Genomic DNA, 13,288 nt, shown 5'->3' with positions numbered 1-13,288 from the left:
TTTTCAGCAACACCAAACAAATGTGTGTTCATGTGTGTGAGCGCGATGTGTCCTGACCGGGTACCATACCGTACCTCGCAAAAAGTCGCGCTCGGATACCCCTCACACGTGCTTAATGGGGCGATCGGGCGCGCGTTTGCCCGGACAAGAGACGAGCGGCTCCTTCGGGCCAGACTATGTTCACAACGGTGGGAGGCCAACCTCTAGCCATGCGAACCAAAAAGACAAAACATGTATTATCAAAGCTAGTCAGAGCACCGTCCAAAGGCGGGTGCTGTCGACTAAGGGACAATCTTGTCTGTCGGCAGCCGAACTTGTGATGGGACACCCTCGGAACCCAACTGCGTACTACTTGGCTAGCACGCTATTGGCATACCGACCTCTAAGGCCGAAATCGGTTCACACCTGCTCTTATAGGTGTGAACACAAAGGGTTAGCTGTATCTACCCAGCTGCTCCGCTTATCACAACCTCCGCCGATAACGATTGGGGTGGGGGCCCCAACTCGTGAAAGGCCACTAGTTTCTCGAAGCCACTCACACGAGGACTCACCTCCATGACACTTCCATCTTCTCCCCGGACCTCGCAGCTCGCTGCGTGTGGTTTTATTTATCATGGACGCTATGGCGTCTAGGACGCGCCTGTCTTTTACCGCCTCGTTTAGCGAGCGCTCTGCATGGCAGCGTGCTCCTCTTTTGCTGACCGCCAGAGCGGCGGCAGCACAGATTTCTTTCTTAAACTAGTGTGAAGCGTGAACAGCGCCACGAGTCATGAACCCGACCGACATGCGATGCGATGCGGAAGTGCCCATCCTCCCACTCTCCGACGCGGACGCCGGCAAGTACACCTTTGCGGGTAACATTCCGTCGGTGCCGAACGTTTCCTGGCAGCTCGATTGCAACGCGCCCAAGCACGTGCTCTGGGACGTGCTCACGCGGAGCGTGGAAGACGGCGGCGGCATGCAGCTCCTCGCCGAGGGCCGCACTGGCTCGCCGTGGCCGCTGGCGAAGGATGGTGTTAGAATCTTCGCGTTCAACGTCAACGACGAGATCGTCACCATCGACCCGGGCCGGCCGTATATCTGGACGTGGCGGGTGATCACGACGAAGGTGCCGCTCTTCCGCGGCGTGACGGGCAGCCTGATCATCGTGGACGGGCCCGGCGGCAAGGACACGTGCACGATCAAGTGCGGGCTGCTTTGACAACCGGGTGCCGGCGTGCATCATCCAGTTCGTGCTCAAATTCCTGGTGCTCGGCAAGCCGCTCGTCACGAAGGCCCAGGCTGAGTTCGCCGCCGAGGGAGAGTACCCCGCCAAGTACAAGGGGCCGAAGCCGCCGCCGGCCTGAAACGACGGCGCAGAGTGTGATGATGTGGCGCGCGCTGTAAATGGATGTGATTGATTGAGTGCGTGCCAGCGAGCATCATGGATGCTCATACTGACGTACGCGCAGCCTAACGACAATCGGACACACATCAATGCATAGCGCGACGCATGCGATCTAGTCGCCGCCGCCGTCGTCGGCCTAAGCTATAAGGAAATTAGAGTGGTTTATGATTTTATGTATGTAAATGGGAGTGCAGTCTGCAGACTCCGAGTTCCGAGACTGCAGTCGAGGACGGAGGAGCAGGAGGAGGGGGGGGGGGATACGTCGATTCCGCGTGGTACGGGACCCCTTTCCCTATTACGGCTTTAACTTGGGGGCACGGGACGCGCGCGCGCAGAGGCGGACGAGGACGACGACGAGGACGAGAGCGTCGTCGATGTGGAGTCTTGAAATGTTGCGGGTGTGGAGCCCCGTACCATGTTCAATCCCCCCTCCGGGTGATGCCAGGGCAGCAAAACGGGCTACGGGTGGTGCCATGCAGCCAGCCTGACCCCCTAGAGCCGCCCGGCACCACCGCACCGGTGCGAGGCGTGATCGTGCTGCTTGGGGTACATTGTTGTTTTCATGGGCTCGAATGCGGTGTGAAAAAGGCGCTCCGAGGTGCCGATTTTGCACGAGAGTGCGAGGTTCGAGCTCTCGTGCTCCGTCCACAGGCTGCGAGCCGTCGAGTGCTCGCTTCGCACTTTCCATTGGGTCCGTTGGCGCATATCGGGCGCCTCGCAGGCACGCCGTCCCCGCGTCTCTGTGGAGGAGATGCGTCACCCGGTTGCACTCAAATCGCAGCCGAACGCCATATCGCTCCGTGTGCCCCACCGGTGGCTAGCCTGCCGCCACCACTTCTTCGCACTTTCCATCAGATGTGTGGGCGCGGGGCGGATGCCTCGCCGGCAGCCGAGGTGCTCTCTCCTCGGATCCTTTGCGTCACCCGCAAAAAGTTCTTCGGAAGCCACTGCCGTCTGGGCACTCCACCAGCCCTCCTCGCCTTTTGAGGCTGGGATTGGTGTCGCCCGTGGCATCTGCGCCGGTCGAGAGCTTCCACGTCGCTCATGCGCATCAGGGCGAGCGAAACGCTCGCCCTCGGACCGGTTGCCTCTGTAGAAGCTAGCCCGCTACTGTGCACCACGCTGTGTCCCTCTCTCAAAGAGGGTGTGTGTGACGATACGTTCCTTCTAATCTATACCCGTGCCGAAAATCACACGCACACACATCTGAATCACACACACATCTGAAGACAACTATCTGAATCACACGTCGGTCTAGGTCAACATCTCAAAGTCCGAGTCTGTGTCCTCGGCAGGCTCCTGCTCCGCCGCTGCGCCAAAGGCGGTCAGCGTTGCGGAGCCTGTGTGCGGCAGTTGGCGCTGGACATAGGCTAGACGTAACAGCGTGCGCACGTCGTTTCGGCGCTGTGCGACGAAGGCGTTGTTTTTTGCCTTCGCCGTCTTCATCGCCGTGCAAGTCCGCCGCATGCCGTTGAGCGGGGTGATCTCCTCACGCCTGCGGGGGCGGCGCGACACCGGTCAGCCTTATCGCAGGCATGCACACACACACACAGGGAGAGCGCACCCGCGAAGGTACTCGCTGAAGGAGCGAGTCAGGTCGCTCCTCACGTAGTCGACAGCCACCTCCGCGACAAAGTCCACCCAGAGCGCGCACTCGTGAGTGCAAGACTGCAGCTGCACATCCACCACCTCCAGCGCCCAGCCGGCGGCAGGCCCGGGGCTCCGGTGGAAGCAAGACGCGATGCCCGAGTCGATTGCGCCGCCATAGGGCTCGTGGTAGAGCACCCGTCTCTGGTCGACGAAGAAGAGGAGCTGGTGCCAGTGCCCGCCAAACTCGCTGCCGTCGGTAAAGCGCTGCATGACCAGCTTGCGCTCCGTCGGTGCCTCGCCCGCGAACAGCTTCGCCACCCACCCGGTGGGGGCTCCCGATTTGAAGCGGTTGAAGAGCGATCCGGCGCGAATCGTCATCCCCGAGATCGGCGCCCTCGCCTGCACGTCCTGGCTGTCGGCCCACGGTGAGAGGTCCTGCATGTTATGCACAATGATGTCGTTCAAGTGCTCGTCGTACCTGTCCGTCGGCACGGGGCAGCTCGAGCGACGCTGGGTCGCCCGGCCGTAGAGCGTCGGCTCTAGCTCTGTCCACGAGATGCCGAGCCCAGCTTCTGAGGAGACGGTAGACGAACCGGCCTGGGCGGAGCCAGCAGCACCGCTAGAGGCCGCATCCGTGGTGGAGCTAGAGGCCGCGGCGGAGGAAGTGGCGGCGGCGGAGCTGGCAGAGCTGGTGGCGGCCGCGCGGTTGAGAGTGGCGGCGGAGGCGGAGGTGCCAGTAGCGGTGGCGGAGGAGGGAGGGTCTGCGCGTGCCCGAAGGCGACGAAGTAGGTCACGCGCGAGAAGGTGAACTCCACCTCTTGCATGCGCTGCACCCGGTGGACGGCCCGGTCGATGAGGGAGCACGTGCCCGCGCTCGGCAGCCGCACGCGTGCGATATCGTCGTCCGAGATGTCGAACAGGAGCGTGGCGCCATCCCGAGCGAGCGACGCAGCGCCGCGCATCGAGATTGAGCGCTCCGTCCCGCTTTTGTGGCGGTACAAGTACACGGCCTTGCGCAGGGCGGCCGAGTAACGATTACCCGTCATGTTTTGACGCAGCGCGTACTCGATGCGATTGCGTGGCCGGCCGCGCTGCGGCCGGCGCGCCTCCGCTGCCCGCACCTCCGCCGCGCGCTGCCACAGGCCGAGGAGCGAGTCGGCCTCTGTCGGCTCCACCTTGCCGAGCACGCCGGGCAGGTGGAGCGAGAAGAGCTTCACGTCGTCGATCGCCTGCAGGGCGGCCCGCTGCAACAGCGGAGTGTTGAGCGACGCCTGCAAGACGTCGAGGCTGTAGAGGCCCGGGAGCGTCGGCACGTCGCTGGGCTCGTACACCAGCAGCAGCTGCGAGCGAAACGCTACGCCGAGGGAGCGGCCGGAGCGGCCCTGTACCTCTGGCCGCATGACGAATTCGCACATCATCAACTGAATGAATGCACCCCCGCCAAAGTGTCGCAGCGGGTTCGAGAGCTTCAGCGCCAGTTCTCGAACGAGCCTCGTCGTTGCCGCCGCGTGCAGCCGCTGCCGCCGCCGCTCCTCCTCGCGCAGCCCTACGACTTGCAAGTCGAGCCGGGCTTGGGCACGCAGCTCGCGAGGCGTCGGCACGCCTGATGTTTGCGTCCCGGTTGTCGCTGTAATCGCTTCGCGAGCGGCGGCACGGTGGCCAACCTCCTCCAGCTCGAGGCGTCCGATGTCTGCCACCAGCGTGAGCACGCTTGCTTGCTGCTGCTGCTGCTGCTGCGCAGGCTCCGCTGGAGCACTGCTCAGAGAGGGAGGTTCCTCGTCAACCTCCATGCGATCTCCGTTCGAGGCCGCAGCCGACGAGCCGCCGACGAGCCGCTGCGGCGCTGCACGGGAGAGCGATCCTCGGCGTCCGTGCTCTCTCTGGTTGTAGATCCCGTCGCGGCGGCCCTTGTCGCTCGTGCTATGCAGCTCCATGGCCTCGCCGAGGACGTCGCCAACCGTAGCATGCCGCGGTGCTCTCAGGTTCTTTGCGACGCCGACTCTGCGCGAGCCAGCACGGCTTTGCGGCCGCGAGGACGTTGCACTCGGCGAGGGCGCCTGTTGTGACGAGATCGGAAGCGTGAGATAGCGACGACTGCGCAGGCACAGAGTCGCAAACTGGCGGTACCGAGCGGCGATCTGGTCCTGGCCTGGAGCCGGGACGGACTCCTTGGCCGCTTTTGCGACGCTGTCCCAGGCCTGCGCCCGCTCTTTTCGGCATGGCTCGAGCACGAGACAAGTCGGAAAACCGCGACAACTTCGGCGGGCATTCACAGATTTTTACCACCTCGGAAGCAACGCCTGTGTGTTCACCGGTGCTAGAGAGTGTCGAAAAGGAGTCCACACTGCATTCATCGACATCAACGCGCCCCGCTGCGCCGCGCTACTCGCGAGAGCGGGAGGAGATTTGGGGAGATTGTCGGGAGATTTCCAAGATTGTCACCGGGGTGTGCGTGGGTAAGTCGTGCGTCCTACGTGCCAAGGCGATGTGCATGCTAGTCTGGCTCGTCCCAATACGCTCAGGGGGCCGAGAACAGCGCTCTGTCGCGCGCTACTTTCCGTGCTGCTGAGAGAGGCCCGGAGGGGCCCACCACGGCCCACGCTCGCCTCGGAAATGCAAAAAAATGCTCCCAGGCCCCCTCCCGCCCACCCCGCACACCTGCTTGACTGCTCCCGAGCCCCACGAGCCGAGGCGAGAAAGTTCGAATTAAAGTGCGGAGTTTGAACATGGCTCAGCCACACTCGTTGCGTGTCAGTGTGCCATCGGGACAAGAGTGATGAGAGGGAACTGAGATGCGGTGCAACGATCATGGGCCGGATTGATGGGTAACAGAGAGGGGCTGAGGGAGATCCATGAATGAGACATCGGTGGTGTGCTGAGGCTCCGCCAGCTGTGCTTCGCTGTGGTCCGCGGTGACGCGGGGCGGGAGAGAGGCGGGAGAGGCGCGCGTGCGAGTGAGCGAGGGGCGGTGAGGGAGGACCGGGAGAGAAGGCGCGCATGGCTGCACTAGTGGGTGGGGCGCGGTCAAGTCCGCAGCCCGTCTACGGCTTGAGTGTTGTTGCCGCTGTGTGGAGCTCCTCGAGCCTACCGAGCACAGGCCCTTGTTGGGGTTGGGGGGGGGGGGGGGCGCTTGCGAGTGAGTTTTGGAGTGTCCGTGATTGATCGTGATTCGTGTGCGTGATCGCCTGAGTTGCTGGGAAGCGCAAGCGGCGCAAGACCACGAGAGTCGCGAGAGACAGGCGGTGAGAGCGCTGTGTCCCGCGGCGGGGCCGTGTGTCCCCGGACCCCGCGGCGATGATTCAAACAAGAGATCCGAGATCGCTCATAGGCGGGCGAGGTAATTGTAAGTAAGGGCATAAGGTTTTTTATCACATTTAATTTCAGAATGGATTTTTCACCCTGGAGTGTTGGCACACCGTTTATTTTGCTGCATGCTGGCGAGACACTGCTCACTGGCGACCGCGAACGGCGTCCACATGTAGTGTGAAACGCGACATGGGGTACTACATCGAACGACACGCGCCCCTCGAGACGCGCCCATGGATGAAGCAAGAGTCTCCCCGCCGGGTTCTCTCCTGCCGCAACGAATCACGCGAAGGGTGGCTTGGGGGCAGAACGCACCATGATGTACTGCCCAAGGAGAGCGACGGCGAAGCTGGCAACAGCCGGGGGGTGGGCGCTGAGAATCCAGGTGCATAGGTAGGAGAGCCGCTCGTCGAGTAGGTACGTGACCACAACGAAATTGCTGGCCGTCGTCAGAAGGAAACCGCCTATCACGGCGCATTTCCAGCGAAACGGTCGCGGCATGGTGGCCGTCACCGCCCCGATTGCCACGACTAAGACGGTCCCGGGAATCCCGGGCAAGCGATCGCCGAGCAAGATAGCTCGGAGCAAGTCCGGGTGGGCGAGCGACAAGGGCGCCGACAGCAGAAGTGGGTGAAGCGGGATAACGAGCGCCCATGCGCGCACAAACTTGTCTCCGGCGAGCAAGGCGTTGGACACGGAGAAGGCGGCCAAGCAAAGGCACACACAGCCAAAGAAGATGGGAAGGATCGGCAATGTCTCGCTTTGCAGCGAGGACAAAGCCACTCCGGCGGCGCCGACCGCGCCAAAGAGCAAGCCACCCGAGATGGCCGCCATGGGCTTCTCAGCCACAGCAGCGAGAGCAAGAGGCATCGCCTCAACTACTACGCTGCTCCTGCCGCCGCAGTCTTGAGGCGGTGATGGCGGCGCGGAGTGCATGCCGGCGGCGGCCAGGAGCATCAGCAGGCCTGTGTCCCCCCCATCCGCCTCTGGAGCGAGGTTGCGAGCCCGCGGCTGCGGCGCCATCGCCATCGGCACCGCCAGTGTCTTCGGGGGCATCGCCATCGCCATCGGCAGCGGGGAGGAGTTCAGACTCGGCGCGGTGAGGCGTGCGCCGATGGTGCGGGCGCGTTCGATGAGAGCAGTAATCGCCGCCTGCTGTGGCCCCGCTGCGAGCGTGGTGGAGCTGGCATCGGGCACGGCCGAAAGCATCGGGGCCGAGGGCGAGGCGCGCTGCACAAACTGCCACGGCCCGCCCTCCCGCTCCCCCACAACACCCAAGGTTGCCGGCGGCAAGGACATCGCTACGGCCGCGCGGGACTCCTCCTTCTTCAGCTTTTGGCGGCGGTTTTGGAACCACACTTGGACCTTCGCGAGTTTGGGGTGTGGGGGGGTGTGAGGGGCGCGGGCGGGGAGGGGGAGGGGGGGGGGGGGCGGCATATACACACACACGCAATTACACCTGCCGCGGGTTGACGGCGAGATCGGCGGCGAGGCTGGCGCGGAGCTGGCGCGTCGGGAAGCGCTCCATGGAGAAGACTTGCTCCAGCACCGCCAGCGCGGCGGGCGCGACGATCCATCTCATGGACTTGTCAGCATTGGCGGCGGTGACCATCAGGCCTGGTGCCGCGGCCGGCAGAGGTGCGAGCGGCGGCGGATGCTGCGGCTGCGGCCTCAGCGGCTGCGGCGGCGGCTGCGGCGGCGGCTGCGGAGTCGGCTGCGGAGTCGGTTGCGGAGACGGCTGGGGGGGCGGTCGGTGCTGCGGCGGCAGCGGCAGCGGCGAGACATGTGCCCCTGCAGCGAACTGGCCATGCAGGGCAGGAAAGGGCAGAGCGCGGGCCGAACTGCTAGCAAAGCTGGGGGCGGCGGCGGGAAAGGCCTGCCCCCCCCGCGCGGGCCACGCAGCAGGCCCCGCCGGCCGGACGGGGAGGAGCGACGCGAGCGAACCGGTTAGCGGCAAGGGGCCAGGCATGAGCCCACCACTTGAAGGCGTCAGCGCTTCGGCAGGGAGAAGCGCCGGTACCGAGGAGCTCTGGTGCATCAGAGCTCCCGGTGCGGCATGCGAGGCAAACAGCGGCGGTTGGCTAGAGATGAGAGCAAACGGCCGCTTGTAAGCGCCTGCCGTTTCTTCCCTTTCCTCCTCACGGTCGGGGTAGAGTCGCCCGCAGATTCTCGCGCGGCAGAGCTTTTTGCGCTTTCCAGTCCCGCCAAAGCGGAGCTTGTCCTGGCACTCTCTGCACTCGCCACAGTCCGAGAGCAGCCGGCAGCCGTCACACGCCATGCAGCGCACGCGGCGCGGGTTGTGGTTCGGCTTCATTATGTGGCGAGATCGAACGCCGTCAAGGGGAATCCCGAAGGGGAGGGCATTGACGTTACTACGTACGACCTTGACTGACTGCACGACGCATTGGACCATCGCTTCAACAGCGATGGAGGAGCATCACCACGACGACCGAACCGCGGAGTGCCAGCTGCCCCCCTCGAGGGGCACTTCGCGGCCAAGGGCAGCACCCATGCTTCACCAACTTCACCAATCTTGCCAAAAGACCGAGAAAGGGAGGGCGGCCACGCCGACAGTCGCGGCGGCCTGATGGCCGCCCTCCCCGGGGACGATGGGGACCCCGCCGCAAACCCCGTGCACCACCCTCCCAGCGGGCGAGTCAACCGCCCCGCGCGGCCGAGCAATTAGCGCCTCCAAGCGCGGCCACTTCGCTCCACAGCCGTCCCGCCACCCCTGCCGTGTGCGATCCCGGCCTCCCCGTCTTTCGAAATTGTCCGCACACCCACTCGTGCGCGCTCTGACACATGTGCCCGTACGTCCGTCGGTCCACTATCTCCCTCTTCTCTGTGTCCTCTGCCGCCTCCCTTCTCGCCGTGTACATGCATGGTCTAGTTCGTACCGCGTACCGCACCACTTTTGAGGCGTCCTCCGTGTCGTTATTTCCGAGGTATGCTGTCGCCACCGCGTCGGCGTATGTGTTGCAGGCTGCTATTCCCACGTGTGCTGGCACCCACATGAAGACCACCGCCTCTAGCTTCGATCTATAGTAAGCAATCGCCTCTAGGACCGCCTCTCTCCCAGTCCCTCAGTCCTTCTGGCATGCTTTCGATCCTCACGATGAATGAACACACGGCATTGTTTCTTTTTTTAGCCCCGCATAGGTCGATTCTGCGTTCAAGTCTTTTATATCAGGCCAAGTCTTTTCTTCTCGAGCTACGCCACGGCGGCAAATTGAGAGGGCCGATAGGAGGTAGGTAGGAGCTACGGTAAAGGGTGTGCCGCTATGACGGGGCGACACGGCCGCGGCTCGTGTGCGTGTCGCCGTCTTTGTCCGGAGTGAAAACTCCGACGCGCTCGTCGGTGACGGTGTCCTCCAACCTGCGCCGCGCTCGGCGAACCTCGACAGCGCCCCTTCGGTGGCATGCAGCTCTTTGCAACAGAAGCCTGGAGAGCAGCTCCTCTGCTGCTCACACACGCTGCACAGTTGACACAGCCTACTGTGCGGCTGCCACAGCTGTGACAGCGATGGGCTCGCCCTCACTGGCCCTCAGTCACTTGTGCTGCGGCTTGTGTGAGCGACACTGCTCGGCGACTGCCGGCACACTGTGACGTGTGAGAGACCATGGCGCATGGGTCTGTGAGGTCAAAATCACGCTACCAGCGCTTGGTCACATCGGCCCCGAGGTCAGATCCATCTGTTCTGTTGATGACAAGACTTGTCTACCGCGTACCGGCTGGAGCCGAGCAGGAGGGCCCGGCGCACAACCCCCTGGTCAACGCTCGCACCCCCTCCACACCTCGTAGGTTGGTGTGCTAGGTACCTTCTCTCTCTCTCTCGATCTCGTCGAAGAGAATGGTCCTTTTGCTCTTACACGAGGAGAGCTCGATAAACTGGAGGGGCCAAAATACGCTGCGAGGAGAGCGGAGCTACGCCTGCAACGGGGAGAAAAGAACTGACCTGATCTCAGAATCACTCGAGACCTTTTCCGGAGCCGGTGGAGGCTCGGCCGGCGAACTCTCTTCCCCTCAGTATTCCCGCACCGGCGACTGCCACTCGCCTAAAGCGCCGCCATCAAGCTCGAGCAGCGCGCGGTTGCGCCGCCTCCCCTCCTCCGTCTGCGGCGGCAGCTTGCCGAGCTGCCGCGCGCGCGCCTCGAGCGCGAGGGCGAGCAGGAGGAAGCCGTCTTGGCGCGGCCGGCCGGTGGCGAGCAGCGCCTTGCGCTCGTAGCGGTACGGCGCGTAGACGTCCTTGTACACAAAGTAGTCGCGCACGCGCAGCGCCGCCGCTTGCATCGCGCGCAGCCGCGGCGCGGCGACGGCGTCGAGCGCCTCCAGCACGCGGGGCAGCTCCGCCTCTGGCAGCCGGAGGGAGAAGGAGGAGTACTCGAGCTCGGGCGCGCCGGCGAGCGAGAAGGCGCCCTCGAAGAACATGGCGCTCTCGTCCTGCACTATGACGGGCACGCAGCCGTGCACCACCTGTTCACAGCTAGAGGTGTGAAGAGACGCTGCTCACACCACGGCGCGGACGCGCGGCGTGCGCCACCGCGTCCAGCACACGCGACGACCAGCCATCGCCCGGCAGGGCGAGGCAGTAGGTCGAGTCGGAGAGCGCGGCGCCGTACCCGCCTGCGTGTGCAGCCCTGTGTGTGACCCGATGCTTGCGTGAGCAGGGGCGCGGGGATGGAGTCGGAGAGCGCGGTGCCCGCCTCTGCGCACGTGCGGCACGACCCGCACGCCCGGCCGCCAGAGCGAGCAGTTTGGGGCGAGGTCGGACCGGCAGCCGGCCGCGTGCTCGAGGCAGTCGCGCCGCGGCCGCGGCTCGCGCGGGTCGCAGAACAGCGCCTCCGCCCGCTGGCGCAAGTCGTGCGAGTACCCGGGCAGCCGCTTGGCGCCCAGCTCGCCCGCAAAGAAGAGGTAGGTGCCGCGGCGCCGGCCCGGCGCGGCGAGACCAAGGTCGGAGAGCGGCGCGCGCCAGAAGGAGGGCGGCTTCCACGGAGGCAGCACCAAGTCTTTGCCGCGCTCGAAGCACGCGGCGCCGCCTCTCGGCCGCCCGCCGGCTGGCCGGCCCTCCCGTTTTCCCTCCCGCGGGCCGGCGAGCGGGCCGACGTGCTCCTCGTAGAAGGCGGGCGAGCGCAGCCAGTCGTCGTCGGCGTAGCTGCTCCACGAGAGAGGCCGCCTGATCGATGATTGGCGCATGAGGATCAACGTGAGGACGGTCGTCCGGCTGCTTCCACGAGAGACGGCCCCGCCGCGCGTCGTAGCCGTAGTGGGTGAGGAGGAGCGAGGGGCGCAGCTCGCGAGGAGCGAAGCACGGCGCCTCGTCATGCAGCAGCATCCAGACCTGCAGGGACATGTCCACGACATGTCCGCGACATGTCCGCACCTCAGCCTCGTCATGCAGCAGCATCCAGACGTGGTCCGCGCCGCCGCTCGCGTTCCAAAACGGCAGCGCGCTCCGCACGTACTCCGCGGCGGCGCGCAGCATCAGCGTCGCCTGCTGGACGCGGGTGGCTCCGCGGTGGCGGCGCCCTCCGTAGAGCGGCGCCGTCGATGCTCCGTGTATTGGCCAGAGGTAGAGGGAGGAGACATACACAGGGACGAAGAAGAGGTGCGCCTGCGCTTGGTGTGGGGAGGTGTGGGGAGAGGAGGTGTGGGGAGGTGTGGGGAGGTGTGGGGAGGTATGGGGAGGTGCGGGGAGGTGGAGGGAGGTGCGCCTGCGCTGTGTCGGCCGTGCGGAGCCGCGAGTCGAGCAGCCACTCGTGCAGCGCAGTCTCCATCGCATAGAGGGAGCCCTGCACCAGCTGCGAGGCGCCGTAGACGTTGGTCTCGCGGTGCGGCGCGGAGTGAACCCCCCGGTACTGCAGCAGCGCCGTCGTGAACTCGGACGGCATCTCGTACACGTAGACCCGCAGCGGCGACCCCGCCGCCGCAGACGGCATGCCCTGCTCTTCCTGCCGCAGCGGCGCCAGACGAGGCAGCGGCCTCGCCGACGACGCAGCCTCGGAGCGAAGCGGAAGCGGCGGCGGCGGCGGCGGCGGCGGCGGCGGCGGCTGCTGCTGCTCGTGCGGCTGCTCGTGCAGCGACGGCGGCTGCAGCGAGAGGGAGCAGTCGATACCAAACCACCCTGGCTCACACCAGCAGAAGCCAGCGTCGCAGCGCCCTCGGCCGCGGCAGTCGCGCAGGCAGAAGGCAGGCTTTGGCACCTCGCAAAACGGGCCGCGCCGGCCCTCGGGGCACGCGGGGCCGTGAGCGCCCTCGTCGCAGCGCAGGGCGGGCCCGCCCGCCGCGTCGGCCGACGTGAGCATCCACTTCCGCCGCCGCCGCCCGCCGCCTCGCTTCGCGCCCGCCGCCGCCTCGAAGACGGAGGTCGCGTTGAGCTCCGCCGAGCAGTACCCGCGCACGCCGTCCGAGAGGAAGGGAGCCCAGCGGCCGGCGCGCGCCTCGGCGGGGAGGGGCGGGTCGCCCGGCCGCGAGTCGTACACGAGCGGCCACGGCTTGGCCCACTCGCGGCGCCAGCGGTCGCCGCCCGGCTCGTCGAACCCGGTCCACGCGCCATCCAGCCGCCGCACCGGCAGCGCCGGTCGGCCGTCGGGCAGCCGCGATCGCGTGTGGACTGAAGGTGTGCAGCGATCAGGAAGCGGGCGCTGGAACGCCGAGCCCAGCCCGGCGCAGTAACAGTGGCCGCGGTCCTCGTCGCAGTTGCCAGCGCACAGGCTTCGCGAGCGGGCCACGTTGCACGGCCGCGGCGCACGGACTTCGCACCAGCGGCCAGTCCAGCCCGCGGTGCAGCGGCACTCGTCGAGGGAGGGGCTGTGGACGCCGTGGCCGTGGCAGGAGGAGGGGGAGGCGGGAGTGGAGGCGGAGGCGGAGGCGGAGGCGGAGGAGGGCGTCGTTTGGAAGGGGCAAAGAAAAAAATTACCCGCATGTGGCGGCGTGCCGTCCTCTCATCCCTCCCTTGTTGGCTGTTTTGTTTCTTTCTTTTGCCTCCCCGTGTTTGTAGCCCGGCG

General features: G+C 65.6%; 1 protein-coding gene across 1 annotated transcript; it reads right to left on the bottom strand.

The window, feature by feature from the left end:
• Positions 1 to 6,565: 6,565 nt before the first annotated feature.
• On the bottom strand, positions 6,566 to 12,712 carry EMIHUDRAFT_558044 (glycosyltransferase, family 47; the record flags this gene model as incomplete). The annotated part of the gene is made up of 6 exons (XM_005773026.1): positions 11,990 to 12,712; positions 11,531 to 11,889; positions 10,998 to 11,457; positions 10,323 to 10,757; positions 7,743 to 7,997; positions 6,566 to 7,648 (listed from the first exon to the last, which is right to left on the bottom strand). The coding sequence occupies exons 1-6, from the start codon at positions 12,584 to 12,586 to the stop codon at positions 6,566 to 6,568; spliced, it is 3,189 nt and encodes a 1,062-aa protein (XP_005773083.1). The 5' UTR covers positions 12,587 to 12,712.
• Positions 12,713 to 13,288: the final 576 nt, after the last annotated feature.

The sequence above is a fragment of the Emiliania huxleyi genome (assembly GCF_000372725.1).
Source record: "Emiliania huxleyi CCMP1516 unplaced genomic scaffold EMIHUscaffold_349, whole genome shotgun sequence".
NCBI classification, from domain to species: Eukaryota; Haptophyta; order Isochrysidales; family Noelaerhabdaceae; genus Emiliania; species Emiliania huxleyi.
This window is presented reverse-complemented; position numbering and strand designations above follow the sequence as displayed.